This window comes from Carassius auratus, chromosome 22, assembly GCF_003368295.1.
Source record: "Carassius auratus strain Wakin chromosome 22, ASM336829v1, whole genome shotgun sequence".
Taxonomy (NCBI): domain Eukaryota; kingdom Metazoa; phylum Chordata; class Actinopteri; order Cypriniformes; family Cyprinidae; genus Carassius; species Carassius auratus.
The window spans coordinates 24,851,135-24,870,067 of NC_039264.1; the positions used below are offsets into that span (position 1 = coordinate 24,851,135).

At 35.5% G+C, this 18,933-nt stretch overlaps 2 protein-coding genes across 5 annotated transcripts in view; both read left to right on the plus strand.

The window, feature by feature from the left end:
- The window catches only part of LOC113040125 (RNA 3'-terminal phosphate cyclase-like), a 5,031-nt gene extending 31 nt beyond the window's left edge, over nt 1-5,000 (plus strand). The window contains exons 1-11 of the mRNA XM_026198396.1: nt 1-392; nt 539-639; nt 1,249-1,392; nt 1,503-1,626; nt 1,721-1,779; nt 1,872-2,013; nt 3,030-3,151; nt 3,240-3,298; nt 3,514-3,608; nt 3,923-4,027; nt 4,110-5,000. The exon at nt 1-392 is cut by the window's left edge and continues 31 nt beyond it. Of these exons, the coding sequence (XP_026054181.1) occupies nt 348-392; nt 539-639; nt 1,249-1,392; nt 1,503-1,626; nt 1,721-1,779; nt 1,872-2,013; nt 3,030-3,151; nt 3,240-3,298; nt 3,514-3,608; nt 3,923-4,027; nt 4,110-4,205 (1,092 nt within the window). The 5' untranslated portion in view covers nt 1-347 and the 3' untranslated portion in view covers nt 4,206-5,000. The remainder of the gene's footprint in view (nt 393-538; nt 640-1,248; nt 1,393-1,502; nt 1,627-1,720; nt 1,780-1,871; nt 2,014-3,029; nt 3,152-3,239; nt 3,299-3,513; nt 3,609-3,922; nt 4,028-4,109) is intronic.
- A 9,545-nt stretch (nt 5,001-14,545) lies between these two features.
- Nucleotides 14,546-18,933, plus strand: part of cdc14ab (cell division cycle 14Ab) — a 44,128-nt gene continuing 39,740 nt past the window's right edge. For 2 of the 4 annotated variants that reach the window (XM_026198400.1, XM_026198398.1), the window contains exons 1-3: nt 14,547-15,121; nt 16,089-16,179; nt 16,797-16,872. In XM_026198400.1, the coding sequence (XP_026054185.1) occupies nt 15,025-15,121; nt 16,089-16,179; nt 16,797-16,872 (264 nt within the window). In that variant the 5' untranslated portion in view covers nt 14,547-15,024. Of the gene's footprint in view, nt 15,122-16,088; nt 16,180-16,796; nt 16,873-18,933 lie in introns of all 4 variants that reach the window. The other 2 variants (XM_026198399.1, XM_026198397.1) reach the window with 2 other exon arrangements.

Here is an 18,933-nt window from a genome sequence, read left to right on the forward strand (position 1 = left end):
CTAAACAGTGTAACTGACAAGACGAGTTGCCAGAGTGTGTTCGTACTGCCAGAAAACTCGCTCGGTTCTTATTTGTGCCCAAGTCAAATCCATCTTTATTTATTTAAACCGACCCAACCGCGCACTAAGTTTATTTCAGTCGCGAAGAGCCGTTTCCCCAGTGCCAGAGCTTTCATTGAGAAGTTCGCGTTTACGGCGGCATTGTTCGGGGCCATACGCCGGTTTATATTAACTTCAGTACAGCGCGAGAGCCACGCGCGGTCTCTTTATTCCCACACGCGCACTTTGATACATCGTAACAATTTCTCTCTCTTTTTTTTTTTTTTTTTTTTTTTTTGGTTGCGAAAATGGCCGCAACTGCGTTTGAAATGGACGGGAGTGTAATGGAAGGGGTGAGTGTTCATTTTCGAGCCCTTTTTATGTAATCTCTCCGATTAAAGTTTCCATATGTCACGTATTAGAATGACATCACCAGAAATAAACGGAGTAGTCGACGGTTATTAACTGAAAAACTAATTTCGAATGTTTGTTTTTGAAGGGAGGACAGATTCTGAGGGTTTCCGTGGCGCTCAGCTGCATCCAAGGGACGTCCATCAAAATAAATAAAATCCGAGCCGGCAGAAGTACACCGGGTTTGAGGTAACGAAGAATTTGTTTTAAACGCATTATACATTAATTTCCGAGGCTCTATGTACATTTAAATCATTATTTTTTTTTACTTGCAACATCCTCTACTTGCCCCCTCCTCCCTTTCCTATTCAACAGTGAACCATGAAACAAAGCAAAGTTGGTTTTTGAAGTCTAGTTACTGAATTTACACTTCACTTTTGGAGTCAAGTATATAAATATACGACTATATAATAAGTAAAGCTGTTTTAAACAATTGTTTATCCCACGGAAATGCTGTTAAATACTTTTACCATGCATTTTGAATGGGCCCTTTGTTAGTTGGCACTGAAGCACATGGCTACTTTCCATGTTATCCTTCACTTTTATCCAATTAGAAGGGCTGGATTTTTATCGAAGGTCTTTAGAAGCCCATTTTTCTTGTTGCTGTGTAAATGTATTGCGGTTATAAATTTAAACACAAGAGATGCAGCCTATATAAAAAGTGAATAAAACTCTATCTTAGTCGAATCTCCTGTCAATAGACGGAGCAAATCTGATTATTTCGGTCGAAACGAGGTGATTTCAAACGGCATGCACTAATAGTTTTCTCTTCGTTGTTGTCCCGTTCGCCGTCGCCAGGCCCCAGCATCTGTCAGGTCTCGAGCTGGTGAGGGACATGTGCAGCGGCAGTCTGGAAGGAGCCACAGTGGGATCCACGGAAATTACGCTTGCTCCTGGGAAAATCAAGGGGGGGAATCACATCGCAGACACTCATACGGCCGGGTAAGTGTCGTTTGTAGTCATTTACATTGCCTTGTTTGTTCCAAACTCATTTGTGACTGCATGATGAAGCTCTTTTGGCTCTAAGTGTACTTGTGTTGTTTGGGGTGTAGAAGCGTGGGACTGCTGATGCAGGTCTCGCTGCCGTGTGCCCTCTTCGCTCAGGGTCCGTCAGAGCTGTGCCTGAAGGGAGGAACCAATGCTGAGATGGCACCCCAGATCGATTACACACTGAAGGTATGTGTAGACGTACGTCTGCGCACTGGGCAGGACCGGATCGAGTCCCCAGATGGACACATCCTCCTAATTCTGCCATTCAAATCTCTTTCAGGTCTTCAAACCAATCGCGGAGAGATTCGGAGTTCAGTTTGTCTGCGATTTGAAAATGAGGTATTTATGCGCAACTTTGGTTCCGATGTGATTTATGATCATTAAAAGCAAAAGTGAAAACATATTTAAAATATTTTGTTTGTCGTAAACAGAGGTTACTATCCTAAGGGAGGAGGTGAGGTGGTGCTCAAGGTGAATCCTGTGAAGGAACTGAGTCCCATCAACTTGACCGAAAGAGGGAATATCACCAAGATCTACGGCAGGGCCTTCGTGGCTGGAGTGCTGCCCTTTAAGGTATAAGACTGGTAACCTATATTTATTTTTATTAGATCGTTAACTACACTTTTTGTTGTTGTTGCTAAATGGCCATGACAAAATATTCTCCCACAATGTTTAAAATAAATGGCTTTAGTACGTAGACTTGAAAAAACATAATTTTTTTTTATCTTAATTATAAGTAGCATTGGGGAAAAAACTAGTAAAAGACACTTTTTATGTTTTTTTTTTTTTTGTAGTTCACTACATGTTTTTCAACTAGTCTTGAAAAACAAACAAAAGCTTGAACATTATTATTTATTTTTTGGCTGCCTTCAATATATTTTTTCCCCGTGGTTTTGTTTTATGTTTTTTTTTTTTTTTTGGCTCTTTTTTTAAGGTTCTTTAACCAAAACGTTTTATTTTTGTATATATATATTTTAATACATAATTATACATAAGAAAAAAAAATCTCCCAAACCACAGTTTTTTTTTTTCAAATTCGATAAATATTTTACGTTTCTAGCCTCTGGGGGAAAAGCTCTTGAAACAATTTATTTTATTTTTTTTGCTACATAATTAGTGTTTATTTATTTGTTGAATAGTTTTAAAAAGCCCCTTAACCACAACATTGTTTTTTGATTTTGTGTTTTAATTTTGAAGGATGAATGAATTTACTTTTTGTGTTTTATATTTTGAAGAATGAGGTACATAATTTACGTTTGTAGCCTTTAATGCTCTTTAATCACAAAATGCATTATATTTTTTAATTCACTGCATAATTTATGTTTGTTTCTCATAACCAGCCTTGGGAATAAAAGCTATTTACCAAGACATGCTTTAATTTTATATACTTACTGGGATAATTTACATTTCTTTATCTAGTTCAGAAGTGCCCTTGAAAAAATGGAGTAAAACAAAACATGCTTTGTTTTTTAGGCTTTAATCAGCATTGTTTGGAAATACAGGCATTGAGGTTTATAAAACACTCCATTTATTTTGCAACTGTTCTTATCTTCTGTCTAAACTTCGTTTGAATTGTTCTTGATGTTCAGTTGGCGAAGGACATGTCCACAGCGGCGGTCCGCACTATCAGAAAAGAAATTAAGGATCTGTACATAAACATTCAGTCTTTGCAAGAGAAGGACAAGGCCTGCGGCAATGGCAATGGGATTATGTGAGTACATCCGATTTCAAACCGTCCGCCGCAGTTGTTTTGTGATTCCGTTTTGACTAATGTCTGTATATTTTGTGGCTCTTGGCAGAATAATTGCAGAATCATCCACCGGCTGCTTATTTGCAGGATCATCTCTTGGCAAAAAAGGTAAGGCTTGTCTGGCTGCCCAGTCCTGAAGAATGAATTCAGTGTCAAAGCTTTGGCACTAGAGGGCGATACCTCACAATAAAAAGTCTGTACAGTAAATTTGTGCTTTGAGTTTTAATGTGGACAAGACAAAGTCAGATTTCCTCTACTATGATGATTCCGTCTTAAAATGGCTATGGATTTAAAATTAGACTCTATTTTTGTTTTGTGTCCAGGTGTATATGCTGACAAAGTTGGCATCGAGGCTGCAGAAATGTTGCTGAGAAACATCAGGCATAATGGTTGCGTGGACGAGTTCTTGCAAGACCAGGTCAGGCACACAAATACTTGACTGTTTCAGTGCAATATAATAAATATGTGTTTTTCTGGAGGGTAATAATACATTTATATATATATATATATATATATATATATATATATATATATATATATATATATATTTTTTTTTTTACTTCTCTACTTAACTTTTTAACATTGGTGTTGCATTTTTTTTTGTAGCTAACTTTTAAACCACAACATGCTTTTTGCTTTGCTTTGTTTGTTTGTTTTTTATTTAATTGATATATATATATATATTTGCTCGTAGTTTTGCTTTACTTCTCTTGTTTGTTTTGTTTTTCACAGCTTATTATTTTCATGGCCTTGGCAAACGGCACATCCAGAATACGAACGGGCCCAATCACTCTCCACACACAAACGGCAATCCACGTGGCCGAGCAGCTCACAAATGTAAGTTCAGACCTGGACGCTCTTTTATAGGCACTTTTGTTTAAAAACTAGCCGATTTTAACTCGTTTTCGTATTTTTACAGGCAAAATTTGTTATAAGTAAATCAGAGGATGAGCTTGCTAACAATACCTACGTTATCGAGTGCCAAGGAGTGGGTGCCACCAATCCTAACTTGTGAATGCATGGATTCGTCGTCCCCGGCCGAGATGAGGAGGACTGGTAGCAGAGACACACTACTACTGTAACTGACCGGATGACACAAAGATAACTTTATTATCTTTATGTTCTTCGCAATTAATGATTCAATTTTTTGTGCTGACCACCGAGTAGGTTCATATTTGTCCCCTTTTGTGTCCCCTTCAGAAACTTTCGTTGTTACTCAGGGTATTGCCTTACACTGTAATGAAACGGACACTTTGAACTATTCACGCAATATTCGCAGAATCCTTACTGTTTTTGGGCAAAATCGCTTTCCGCACGCTAACAAGCCTTAAAGTTTAATTAAACCCTTCTGATACTGTTATCGATAACAATAGTTTAACCAATTTGCATGGAGGTAGAAAAATACATGTATGTCACTGGTAAATTAGTGCACTGTGTGTACGAGGAGGAACGTTTTTCATCTAAGTTTATGGTTCCATGTAGCTGCTTTGTTTTGTTTTTTTGTATTCGTTATTTAAGTCGCTTCTACATCGTTTCCGAAATTTCATTGCCATCTTATTCTATTTTCATTGACGTTCTTAGCTAATTTTGTCTTTTTGACTATGAAAATTGATTCATACATAATTTCTATTTGTTATTTATAAGATGGAATTTCAGATGTAATTGTAATTGTTCTTTTGCGCAATTATTTTTTACGTTTTTTTTGTTTTTTTTTTGCTACTTTAGATGACCATGTTCTTTTTGTTATTTGCATTTAAAATTGTGGAGAAAAAATACAATAAAATAAAAGCGATAGACATACAGTCTTTCACCTTGATTCCGTGTAATTTTTTTTCGTATAATTGGATGATTTATCTGTATTTAAAGTGATAGTTCATCCAAAAATGAAAATTGTTGTTTACTTTTCCTCTTTGTTCCAAACCTGTGTGAGCTTGTTTCTTCTGTTGAGCACAAAAGAAGATATTTTGAAGAATGATGTGCAACAAATAGGTGAGGGTAGCCATTGACTTACTATGAATAATACTATAAAAATACTATGGAAGTCAATTGCTACTGCCAACTGTTTGGTTACTCGTACAGGTTCGGAACAACTTTGTTTGGGTGAACTATCTTTCTTTTAAAATCACACTATCACAGGCTATTCTAATGTAATTCAGGCCTTTTGCATTTATTTGTCTATCTTAAAGACTTAAAGGCTGTTTTATGTGTCTTTCACCCATATAAGGGGCTACTAAACGACGTACCTAAGTGAAAGCACTTGTCGGGCTTACCATGCATCACATTTAGCTCACCCTAGAGACGGTCTACAAGTGTTAGCTGTTGCCAGTCCAACTGGAGTGTCTCGCCTGGGCTCCTTTGTGCTCCAGGGCGGCACAATTACTGCCGGCAGATGCCAGGACAATAGAGCGAGCAGAAGAGAATAGGGGAAGCCATGTGATGATACGTGAATATGCATGGAGCCCTTGGGTCTGGAAAGGGCACGTCCACATTGTTAAAAGGAGAAGGCTTCCCTCAGGGGCAAGGGGTGTGGCTTCTGAAGCACATTCAGTGGGCCGTCAGTCTGATCATTGGCTGTCCTGTGCATCTGTTGCTGGGGGGCGTAATTAAACACTGGCAAAGCTCAAAAGAAAATCTGGATGATCAAACTAATAAATAAATTTGAACACTAGGAGTTTTAAATTAATTCATTTTATATAATCAAATGTTTTTGTATTTAAATGAATACATTTATGTATTTTAATTATAATTTTAAAAAATGTAGACATTGAGATTTACTTGTTTTAATTGATAAAAAGTCATGTAAAATAAAAAATACCAATCTAAGGTTTTATTTGTTAAAATGTTTTAATAAGCTTAGTATATAAGAAAAACATGAGTTTATGATCTGTATTGCAAACAATTATTTTAATATATTGTCATAATTTTATTTCAGAAATTATTTATTAACTTTATAATTGAGGTTTTAAGAATAATTGTACATTTGGATTTTTTTAATTAGTTGATTTTTTTTAATTGAATTTAAACTGATTGATAAGTGTAAAATTAATAATTACAGATTATAGTGAAAGACAATCACTATATCTTTACATTTCATCTGGACGATCAAACAAATTAATCAACAAAACACTGGACTTATTAAAATTAATTTATATGAATGAGCAGTATGGTTATAAAAATTTATTCATTTATGAAATATAAATAAATTATTTATTTTGTTAATTTTATATGTGGCATTTCAATATAAATTTGTAACTTTGGATTTGTTTTAAAAGTAAAAATATGTTAAAGAAAAATAATAAATGTAAAATGTTATTATTAACATTCAATGTTGTATGTGTGTGTTTATACAAATATATGTACTTTTATGTTATGTTAATATTTTTTATTGGTAGAACCTTAAATAAAACAATTTATTTACAATAATAATAATTCAATTTATTTAACATGTTTATATATTTTAGAATACAACTTTAATATTTTGAGATTATTATTAAAGTTAAATTTCATATTTTTTTTATGTTACAAATAATGTACAAATTAATAAAAAAAAATGATTTAAGTGTTTATTAATTGTTTAAAATCACAAAAAGTAACTGACCTAAATCTGCCATGCAATGCTTTAGAAAAGTTGCTATGAAAAAGGCTTAACATAATCTACAGCGTTGGCATATGGATTTGGATATAAATCATGCTGAGAGGGTACATACTGTGGTCAGAGCTGACTGAACATAGTTTTATGATTTTGCATAAATATGACATCATAGATAACAACACATTTCTGTGTTACCTACTTTGATATGCAGCATAAAGATAAATGCTAGGCTATAATGTTCAATGGTCCACCAATTACATCATCTTTTGTTTTTAGATTAAACTCTTGACAGTGTTTTTAATAACTGTACGCACTTGGCCCCACATTAGATTAGATATAGTGACAGGACGGATAACAGAAGCACACTGGATTTGCCAAAGCGTGAAACTCCATGGTGATAAATCTATATCAAGCACTGGAGTATAATATTGGGAGTGTTTTAGATTTTCTGTTAGAACATATACTTCTTTTGCTGTCAACAAATAAATTAAATACTTGTTGTCCAATGTTACAAAGGGCCTATTTAAGCAAAGTCTTTGAGTCACACACACAAATATATATATATATATATATATTAGTGCTGTCAATCGATTAAAAAAAATTAACTAATTAATCGCACAATTTTTTAAAATTAATCGCAATTAAAAGACTGAAACTTTTTGGATATGTAAATGTAAAATGTAAATAATTCATGTAAACTCAAGACAAAGAAACTATTTAAATTCAAAATATGATTGTTTATTGGAATTTTTGTTTAACTTGTAACACAGATTTTCTCATGTAGGGGAGACCGGGGATGGTTGTAACACTTTTTTCTTCAACGCCTAAAATTACCTTTTTCTTTTGGCTACAAGTCTAAAACTTCTAGGCAAAGTACCCACATGTTTATACTACAAATGGCAACAATTTAAATGTATTCAACTATATCACAGACTTTGTGAGATGATGACAAATACAAGGTGGTCCTTTGTTACAACCTACCCCACTACTGGGGTAGGTTGTAACACATACTGGGGTAAGTTGTAACAGGTAGACAAAATATACAAAAACTAAGGGTACTCCAAGTGATTTGACACAAAAACTGTTTTATTTTAAATGAATGACTGCAACAATAAATATGTGTGAATATGGGGAGTGTATGAGCATATTGTGTGTTTTTGTGCATGTGTGCCTTTGTGTGTGTGCATGTCTGTACGTGCACATTCATGTGTGTGTGTGTGTGTGTGTGTGTTCTTGTTTTTGTGTCATATCAGGACACAACTCTGTATAATGACATGGGTATGACACAGGTATTACAAGGAGAGGGTGACTTATGAGGACATAACCCATGTCCCCATTTTTCAAAACACTTATAAATCACACAGAAAGAGTTTTTTTTTGAGAAAGTAAAAATGCACAAAGTTTCCTGTGAGGGTTAGGGTTAGGTGTAGGGTTGGTGAAGGGCCATAGAATATACAGTTTGCACAGTATAAAAACCAATACACCTATGGGATGTCCCCACTTTTCACAAAATGTGTGTGTGTGTGTGTGTGTTTGTGTGTGTGTGTGTGTGTGTGAGCAAATTAACAGACGCATGTTTATCCCCACTCCAGAGAATGAACAAATGAAATGCATTCTTTACCAGTCACAAGTTCTAGTAATTCTGTAGAATTGTTAAAATCACAAAAATGTTCTTGGTTGTATGTAAGGGGATGGTTGTAACACTTTCAAAACATGTGTTACAACCTACCCCGCCACTGTCACCCACTGTTTAGCAAGCTGTATTAGCATGGTGCTTTGAAATTGGCAGAAGGTTGATACACCATTCTTTACTAGAGAAACTACAGTTTGACCTGATATAACTCATACAACATTATCTACAACGGTAGAAGTACTAAACAAAATATTATCTTGTTAATTATTTTTACTTTCTGACCTCAGAATTAGATTTTCTGCTGTAGCTTAAGGAGAGATAGCAACACAGACTGAAAAACCTCCATGTGGTATTGTAAAGGAAGCCTGATGAAACTGAAATTTGTCACATGACTCCTATCTTGCCCCTGATTCATGGAATTGGTAGTGTTACAACTCTCCCCGTGTTACAACCATCCCCGGTCTCCCCTAAACAACATACCTGCAATAAACCATCAATATCCTCCAAATTAACTGTTGGCTTGAAAGCCATATTTAAAACAGAAATAAAAACACAGGCATGTAAGTACCATTTGAATTTCAAAACAATCAATGCCAATAAAAAACAAAAATGATTTCCATGTTGAATTCTAAGTGGACTGCAAAAAAATTCCAAAGTATAGTAATTGCCAGTGCTTTAAGTGGGCCTGTATGCACCAGTACTCCCGCCACTTCCAAATATAGCTCTTGAGCGTACCGCCACCTCTCCGTGCGCCCAGAACGTGCTTGTAGCGTATCGGTACGCTCATTTGGACATCTGTTTTAATAGAGGTTTTAATCTTTTACCTGCACTGCCGATTTTCAGAGCGCCCTTCACAATGCAAGCTTCCTAATTCATCCCACCCAGAGCAGAAACTACATTACCCATTCACCCTTAAGTTATACAAGTGAATAGCGCATGTGTCGCTTTTCCCACTGTTAAGTGTCAACAACTCAACGTGGCCGGAGAAGGTGTGTGAAACTCGTTGTGAGTTATACTAAAGCAAAATCTTGAGTATTTATTGTCTGATAAACATTAAAAACTGTCTGCGGAGGTTGAGTCGTCCTGCAGCCCCCGCTCGCTGCTCATTGGCTGCAGCATCTTTTTTCTAAGTTCTAAAAAAATACCGTAGACGGCAAGGCACAAATTTAGATATTCATTTATGTAATTAATCTATAGCCTATGCACAAAGACAATATGATCTTTTTGTTTTAAAGCTTGATGAAGAGAGAGAGCGCAAGTTGCTGCAGCTGCGAGTGATGCACGCGTACAGGAGTGATTGACAGTTCGCGGCACTGTGTACAAAAAATACTTAGCATTACAGAAAGGTCTGATTTACGCACTGTTACAGTCATTGTTTTATTTTTTTTTAAATAATGACATTTGAGTTCATGATTTTAATGTTGCTGTTTCTTGTGGCAGACTGAATGAAGAGTAATGTTTCTTGTGGCAGACTGAAGAGTAATCCGGCAGAGTTTTATACTGAAACTTTCCGTCTAAAAGTCCTTCCTTGGTCTTATCCATATTTCTTTGCACGTTGAACACACATAGGCCACAACTGGAAATAAAAAAACTGCAACCGCGTTAATTGCGTTATTTTTTTTTTAACGCGTTAAATATTTCAAATTAATCGAATGCGTTAACGCGCTAATTTTGACAGCACTAATATATATATATATATATATATATATATATATATATATATATATATATATATATATATATATATACAGTACAGACCAAAAGTTTGGAAACATTACTATTTTTAATGTTTTTGAAAGAAGTTTCTTCTGCTCATCAAGCCTGCATTTATTTGATCCAAAATACAGAAAAAAAAGATTAATATTGTGATATATTATTACAATTTAAAATAATTGTTTTTGAATTTATTATACTTTAAATGATCATTTATTTCTGTGATGCAAAGCTGAATTTTTAGGATCATTATAGCATGATCCTTTAGAAATCATTCTAATATGATGATTCATATAAGTTGGAAACAGTTCTGCTGCTTAATATTTTTTCAGAACATGTGATACTTGTTAGGATACTTTGATTAAAAAGAAAGGAAAAAAAGCTATGTTTTTAAAATATAAATAACAATATACAGTATATACACTACTGGTCAGTAATTTGAGGTCAGTCTTTTTTTTCCCTTTTTAAAAATAAAATAAAATCAATACTTTTATTCATCAAGGATGTGTTAAATTGATAAAAAGTGATAGTAAAGAAAATATATTTTTAGAATATATATTAGAATTATTATTATTTTTTTTTATAAATGCAGTTGTTTTTAACCTTTTATTCATCAAATATATTAGACAGCAGAACGGTTTCCAACACTCATAATAAATCAGAATATTAGAATGATTTCTAAATGATCATGTGATCGACTGGATGTTACATCTGACACTGAAGGCTGGAGTAATAATGCTGAAAATTCAGCTTTGCATCACAGGAATAAATTTTTTTTTTTAAAGTATATTCAAATAGAAAACTATATATATATCTACACACACACACATAAGAGAGCGTATTTAAAAAAAGCTTTGCATATACAAAATGGAATCATCAAAATAATTAATTTTATCGATTTAAATCTATTATCTAGCTATCCGTTTAGGTAAGTGTTTTTTCGAAAGAAAATTTTGTTGATTTATTTTTTTTTCTTTTTCTTATTACTGTTTTTAGTGTAGTATATATTTAAATGTTTCTTTATTTTATTATATGAAATAAAATTGAGAAATGTTGGCTTGCCAGCTAGCTAAAATTCTATATTTGTTTTATTTATTCAGTTGATGTATATTTTTTTAAATAAATGTTTTATATATATATATAAAACATTTTCTGTCCACATTTAAAAAAGTGGTCAGATTAGATTGAAAAAAAGAAATTTCCTGACATCATGATGACACAACAGAGTCTTTAAAACCCTCCAAAAGGGGTCACTGTTCACTGGTTTAAAAACAAACAAACAAACAAAAAAACTACTAAAAACAATATATACAGTGACCCCTTTTGGAGGGTTTTAAAGACCTCAAAGACCTCAAAACACACAGTGAAAAAAACACCCATTTTCACTAGCACTTGTGAAACCCGTAACTTTACTTTTCCATGATGTCATCTGCCTGTACAGAACCTAAACAATAGCTAGCATGCTCTAAAAAGCATAGATACAATACATGTGACAAGATGATCCGGAGGAAGAAGCGTCTTAATAGTGCACTCGGTTCGGAAGAGGAACTTTGAGAGTCACACCTTGCCAGGACTGTAACATGAGCTCAATGTGAGGAAACCTGAGCGGGCCGAGTGAACCAGATCCTCCCCGCTCTGTTCCACTGGCACACTCTGTCCCCGCAGACCACAACACAATCTGGTCGAGGGTCCGTTCCAGAGGGTCCCACCAAACGCGGCTCTGCTACACCTCCATGAAGGCATGTCAGACGCTGTATCCTGGAGATCCCAGGAGAATAGTGAATGGAGCCAGTCAGCCACAGCCGTCCACAAGGTCTGGATCTCCTTAGTAGGAGGTAAGATGGACTTTGCCTGAAATTGAATGTTGAATGTTGTTTATATGACTTGAAAGATGCATATGACAGTAGTCCTGCTCAGTTTGACTGAAAATGAGACCACAGGATGCACTGATGTCTCCAACAGTACATACGTGTGTGTGTGTGTGTGTGTGTGTGTGTAAAGAGAGAGATAGTCCACCCAAAAAGTTGTTTACTTAAAGAAATATAAATAATAATTATTTATTTGATATATTTATATAAGTTTATTTGGTTTGAAAAATATTTACCATTTAGATTTAAATATGTAAAATTAATAAATAGTTACTCATTTTAAATTCTATTCATTATTAAAAATACAAGAAACTATTAAAAATGTATCATTTATAAAAAAAAGGATGTTTATTGACAAAATATTAATTTGAATTTACATATAGAAATTAGCTGTAACAAATATAATAATAAGTAAATAATTTAAATTAAAATAATGTATTTATAAATGTTTTTTTATTAAAAAATACAAGGCACCATTTGCAGAAATAAATAACTATATAATAAAATCTCTGATCAAACAAACAAAAACTCTGATAAATTAAAAATGTATTCATTTTACATGTTTCTTTATTTTCATCAATTTTGTGGGATTTTATGGTTAATGTCTGGATTTTAAAAATGGTTAAATAATTACTATATAATAACTTTATTAAATTTAAAACAAAACAAATACAATTATGATGTATACAGATATTTTGAAGAACCTTTTTCTCCATACAATAAAGTTCAGTGAAATAAACGGACCCCAGTGACTTTCACTGTTACACAAATGAAAGAAAGGGTGTTTGGAACAACATGGGGACGAATAAATCATAACACAATTTCCTAGGCTCTAGAAGTATGCTAATGTAATAATATCAAAAAGAAGCACAAGCTAGTTCTTCTAGCCGAGGGGCAGCTGGTTCACTGTGTTGTTTACTCATTTGCAGATTATTCAAATCCCACGCGCAATGCAGCAAAACATCCTGGTTTGCTTTGTTTGCTGCCTAAACACGTAAAAACAATCCAGAGAGATCAGTCTGAGCGGTCATGAATGGACCTACATTACTAATCTGCTTCATGACGTCCATCTGCTTCATACATGAACTCTCAGCTGCTGCTGTGAACCGCCTCAATAATAACACCACTGAACACTTGTGTTCGGCTTCACTGATAGATGGACCGACAGAAAGATGGAAAGACAGATGGACAGACAAAAAGATGACATGATAGATTGATAGATGGACGGACGGACAGACAGATGGAATGATAGATATATGGATGGATTGATGGACAGAAAGATGGAATGATACTGTAGATGGATGAATGGATGAACGGACGGACAGAAAGATGGATGGACGGACAGAAATATGGAATGATAGATTGATGAGTGGATGGATGGACCGAAAGACAGATAATTAGATTGATGGACAGAAAGATGGAATGATAGACGGATGGATGGATGGATGGAGGGATGGACAGATAGATAGATGGACAGAAAGATGGATGGATGGACGGACAGATAGATAGATTGATAGACAGAAAGATGGAATGATGGATGAACAGACAAATGGACAGATGGATGTACAGAAAGATGGAATGATGGATGGATGGATGGATGGACGGACGCACGGACAGATAGATAGATAGATAGATAGACAGATGGACGGATGGACAGATAGATGGACAGACGGACAAAAAGATGACATGATAGATTGATAGATGGACGGACAGACAGAAAGATGGAATGATGGATGGATGGATGGGTGGATGGACGAACCGACGGACATAGATAGATAGATAGATAGATAGATAGATAGATAGATAGATAGATAGATAGATGGAATGATGTATGGACAGATGGACATATAAATAGATTGATGGACAGAAAGATGGATGAATGGATGGACGGACAGATAGATTGATGAATAGAAAGATGGAATGATACTGTAGATGGATGAATGGATGGACAGACGGACAGATAAATGGATGGACAGAAAGATGGATGGATGGAGAGACAGATGGATGGACAGAAAGATGGATTAATGGATGGATGGACAGAAATATGGAATTATAGATGGATGAATGGATGGATGGACAGAAAGATGGAATGATGGATGGATGGATGGAGACAGACAGACAGACAGACAGACAGATAGACAGATAGATAGATAGATAGATAGATAGATAGATAGATAGATAGATAGAAATATGGAATGACAGATGGATGAATGGACGGACGGATGGACGGACAGATGAACAGACCGACAGACAGACAGACAGATAGATAGATAGATAGATAGATAACAATGTGTCCTAGTATTAAGTATAATAATTTCCCTTGCTATACAACAATGTACATAGCAACGTTCTACTTACCTGTATCAGAATATACAAAAAATTCAAAAAGGGCACTGAGTAAAACTCAAAACTTCCGCAGGTTGACGTTTCTCTCAGAGTAAAACAACTTCTCGTCCTCTCATTGGTTGAGTTAGAGTTAACCCGAGAAACATCTTTCCGTGCCGCTGATTGGACATCTCCGGACCACGTGATATCCCTTTAAGCTCTTTCTTGACTGTCCTCGACCATGGCCACTGAAACATTTCCACCTAATGACTAGGGCAGAGTTAACGTTACCACGCAAAGGATCGCGACTCATATCTGCTCGGTTTAAAGCGAAAACGGATATATAATACGACGAATGGCGGTTTGACTGCGCACGCGAGAGAGAAAACCAATCACTCGAGCACTTTTACGCGGGACGCCGGAGTTGGGATGTCGATATGACGCATCTTGAGTTGTTTTAACAGCTTGAGAAGTTGCAGCTTTTTCTTTTTCTTCACCTTTTACGCGTGGAAGAATGCCACAAGATTCAAGTGCCTTGTTTACACATTTCATTAAGCTTTTCTGTTCTTGAACTTCTCGGAATATTAGCGCCATCAGCTCCGAGAGAAGTCGCGTCCGTTGAGAGGAAACTGATTTCAAACCAGCAGCAGCAGAGTTTGTCCTTCCTTTAAAGAGAAAGCTGCGCCTGGCTCGCGCGCCGTCGATGACTCTCGACAACTTAAAACACTCCGCGATACTCACAACTTTGTTTAAAATGGCTGAAGATAATGATTTAATCGGTGCTACGGAGTTCATTAAAGGTGAGTTGACGTTGCTCAGGAGCTTCTGTTTGTCTAACTTTAATTCATTGTGTTGAGAAATACTCGCTTCAGCCTTCAGAGACCTGCACCAACTTTTGCAGCGTGTTATTGAATAATCGCTCATCTTATTTAACATGAAGCACGTTTTTTATTTATTTAAATGTCGTTTTAGTTTGATTTATGATGTTATTTTCTTTAAAAAAATAATTAAGTTAATAATTAGCATGAAAATGGAAATAATTTAAATTATTACTTAAAATATTAATAACTTGTTTTGTATTATTTGTGTATAATAACGTGTCCAGAGATAATGCATCAATCCTATTACCAAGATTACTGTCTTTTATGAAGAATCTCTTTATACAATTATGTGCATACATGGTCATAAAGCCATCACTTCTTTCAGGGCAAATGTTTTGTCTTTTTAAAAGGTCTTAAATGGTCAACCCTGTTGTTCTCATTTTGTGTAATAAACTGTTGGTTACTGAAAATGGGATATTTTTTAGAAATATCAGCATTTATCTTTACTAAACATTTGGTAGCTTAATGATCTCAAGCACATGACTAGTGATGGATAAATGAACTGTCAACCCTGTTTACTCCTGCTATATATACCTTAATATAATTATGTCACAATGCAGTTTATACTAATGGTGGCATTTCTTTGTGTAACAGAATTTTTTTTTTTAAACCCATGTGAATTCATAGATTTTTCGATTTTATCTTTCAGAATGAATATATACATATTAGATTTTCTCTTATTGGCTAAAGTCCCAGTAATATGATAATTCACATTCATATTTAAGTGTATTTAAAGCTACAGTGGGATAAGTCCATTGTTGCAGATGATTAAACCCAAGCCAGTTATTCGATGACACAATCTTATCTCTGAAGAGTATTAATAGTTGTTTTATAACTATCCTGGCTTGTTTAACCAGCCATGTGTAATTTTTTCCCTTTTTTCCAGATCGACTCTATTTTGCAACATTACGGAGTAAGCCGAAAAGCACCGCAAACACGCATTACTTCAGCACGGATGAGGAGTTTGTGTACGAAAAGTGAGTTCTCCCTCCCTCAGTCATCTTTCAGAGTCAAAACCCCCAGGAGGCGGGAAACTGTTCCAAAGTCTGTTACATAACTCCTTTAATCGAATGCTTCCTTTAGTAAAAGTTTAATTTGATCTTTCCAGCGTTCCATAATGGGCCTGTCAATCATTTGTTTAGAATTTCTGCGTGTGGGAAGATTAGAGAAAAATGGAACTAATGTTCTTCGCATCATTCTGACAGATATTTTGAAAGAAAACACTTTGCGGCTGACTTCCAACGATAGGTTATTGTTTTTTAGAAGACTTTTAGAAGACTCTTTTTAAAAAGATTCTTATCATAATTGCAAATTTCAATGTTCGAATAAAGAGTACGTTCCATTATGCAAATGTATTGCTTGTATTTGAAACTGCAAGTGAACACAACGTATGCATAGTACATTCCAACACAGGAACTAGATTTTTTTGTCTTTCTGTATTCGTTTAACACCTGCATTGGCTTTATTCCATGTCTTTGGGCCACAGATTGAGGCAGTCAAAGGCCCCATTAGCCATTCTGTCCATGTTGACTATTTAAATAAATGTTTTTACTTCTTAAACAATACATTTTAAAGACGTTGCTCTCTTTTATAGCTTTTATGCCGATTTTGGACCCCTCAACCTCGCTATGCTGTACAGATATTGCTGTAAACTCAACAAAAAGCTCAAGGTGAGTCAACCACCTGCTCGATTTGTTACGTTCCTCCTGAAGAATGTGCGGTATGTTGCTACGCCAATGAAAAAAATCTGAGGAATTTGCACTCTCGCCCCGTTGCTGGATATTTTGGGCTGATGTGCTGACGTTTCCTTTGTTTGTAATATAGGATGGGAATTTAAACCTAATGATACAGCAGTGAACTTCAGCTACGGCTAGAAAACATCCCCTTCCACCCTCACTTTATCGAGCCATCAGCACGTTTTATGCCACGTATGTAAGGCAAAACTGCTTGTGCTCCTTTTAAATAAAAGCGACTCTCTGAACAGAGGCTCAATAGGATAAAACAACAGTTTAAATGTTTTTACATACTCTGTATTAATAAAATAATTAATTAAGCTTCCCCGAGTGCCTTGCACAATGGTGCGTCTTGATCACTTTGGAGACTGAACCAATCACCTTCCGGTTGCCAGCTTAAGACCTATCTACTAGGCCAAAGTTTCACTATTCAGATCTTACGTTCTCTTTCCCCACAATTGTCATGGCATTGAACAGAATGCCAGCAAGGTACAGATTACGATCTACTTCAATCTCAGTGCCCACAGAAAGTGAGTTGCAAGTTATGTCACCGTTCCTGATCTCTAAGGCCTGATCCTTCCTTCCATCAGATGTAATGTTGGCATTAGATGTGACCTTTTTTCTTTCATCCACTCAGACTTTATAAGCAGACACTGGCGTTGGCCTTGGCCAAGGATTTATGGAGGGGGATTAGATGTCCGAGTAGTGCTCTGCACACATCTGTTGTGATGGGGGAGGGTTATTATGTGATCCATCCCAATCCATCAACTCACAGATTTTCATTTGGTTGCTAATGTAGACACGGTCAAAAGGGAACTGCTTTGTCTTGTTTACCTCAAGTCGGTTAATTCCTATAGTTTTACAACAGTGCGTTGCTAAGATAACAATCTTTGTGAACAAGTCTGTTTTTTAATTGGAACTTTATATTTAATTTTCAAATTAAATAAGTACATTGTACACCGTCCTAGTATTCTGAACTCATTGTGATGCATTCTGGGACCTTCTCCGCTAATGATACATGTGGTTCTTCCTAATATTTTGGCTAAAGGTTCGTAATAGTGCAATTCAGCCACCTGCCTTTTTTGAAAAGTACCTTTGCGGTTTAGGTAGGCAGCTCACGTGGTTTTGGAGCGAAGCTACAATATTCCTCCGCTTGAAATGTAGTTGTTAAGATTCATCAGTCTTCAGGAGCATAAAAACGGTTAACTTGACATGCCTCCAACTTTAATTTCCAATTTGCAATTTAGAGGTTAGCAAAGAGGACCAAACCAAAAGTACACAAGAAGTTAATGGTGTCCTTGTACTGATTAATTCCGCTGACATGTCCACTTTCTTAATCAACTGTGCAAGCGAAAAGAAGGCGTTTGAATAATAATCAACCATTTTATCTTTGTGTTTTGTTCTGTGTTCCTAAAGCTGGCAAGGTGTAGTTCTCTCATGTGTTCATGTTTTGGAATTTTAAAGGTAAAGTCCTGTGGTAAAAGCATGTGTTTCCCTCCTAACCACTTTCACTATGTCCACGCCCATCCAACCACATGCGAATATCACCGCCTGTTTGTAATTTTACTAGTTGTTTCCTTGGAGATGACTTCTTTTTTTTTCTAACCTCACCGGTTTGGGCCTGCATGATTGGTTGTAGGCTGGAGGAACCAAGCAGCAAGAAAGGGAAGCTTGGGTAATATCTGTTCTAGTATCTGGTTATCACAAGGTCAGCTTTCTAGCATTGCTTAGTGGATCTTGTGCAATCTCAAGTTGGTGTTTTTAAAGCAAAATCAGTTTAAAAAACACTGTCATTCTTGAGATTGCTTTAGTTTTTAAGATGAATTAAATTTTCTACAGATTTCTTCCCCTTAATAGCATAATCACCTCCTGCATGTGGATGTTGCTGTTTTACATGACAATGACAATTAACTTTTTGAGTTAAGGTTAACATTTTGCTTATTGATTTGCCTGTGAAGTAAAAAAAAGGGTTCAACACTGTTACTTTGACTCTGTGAG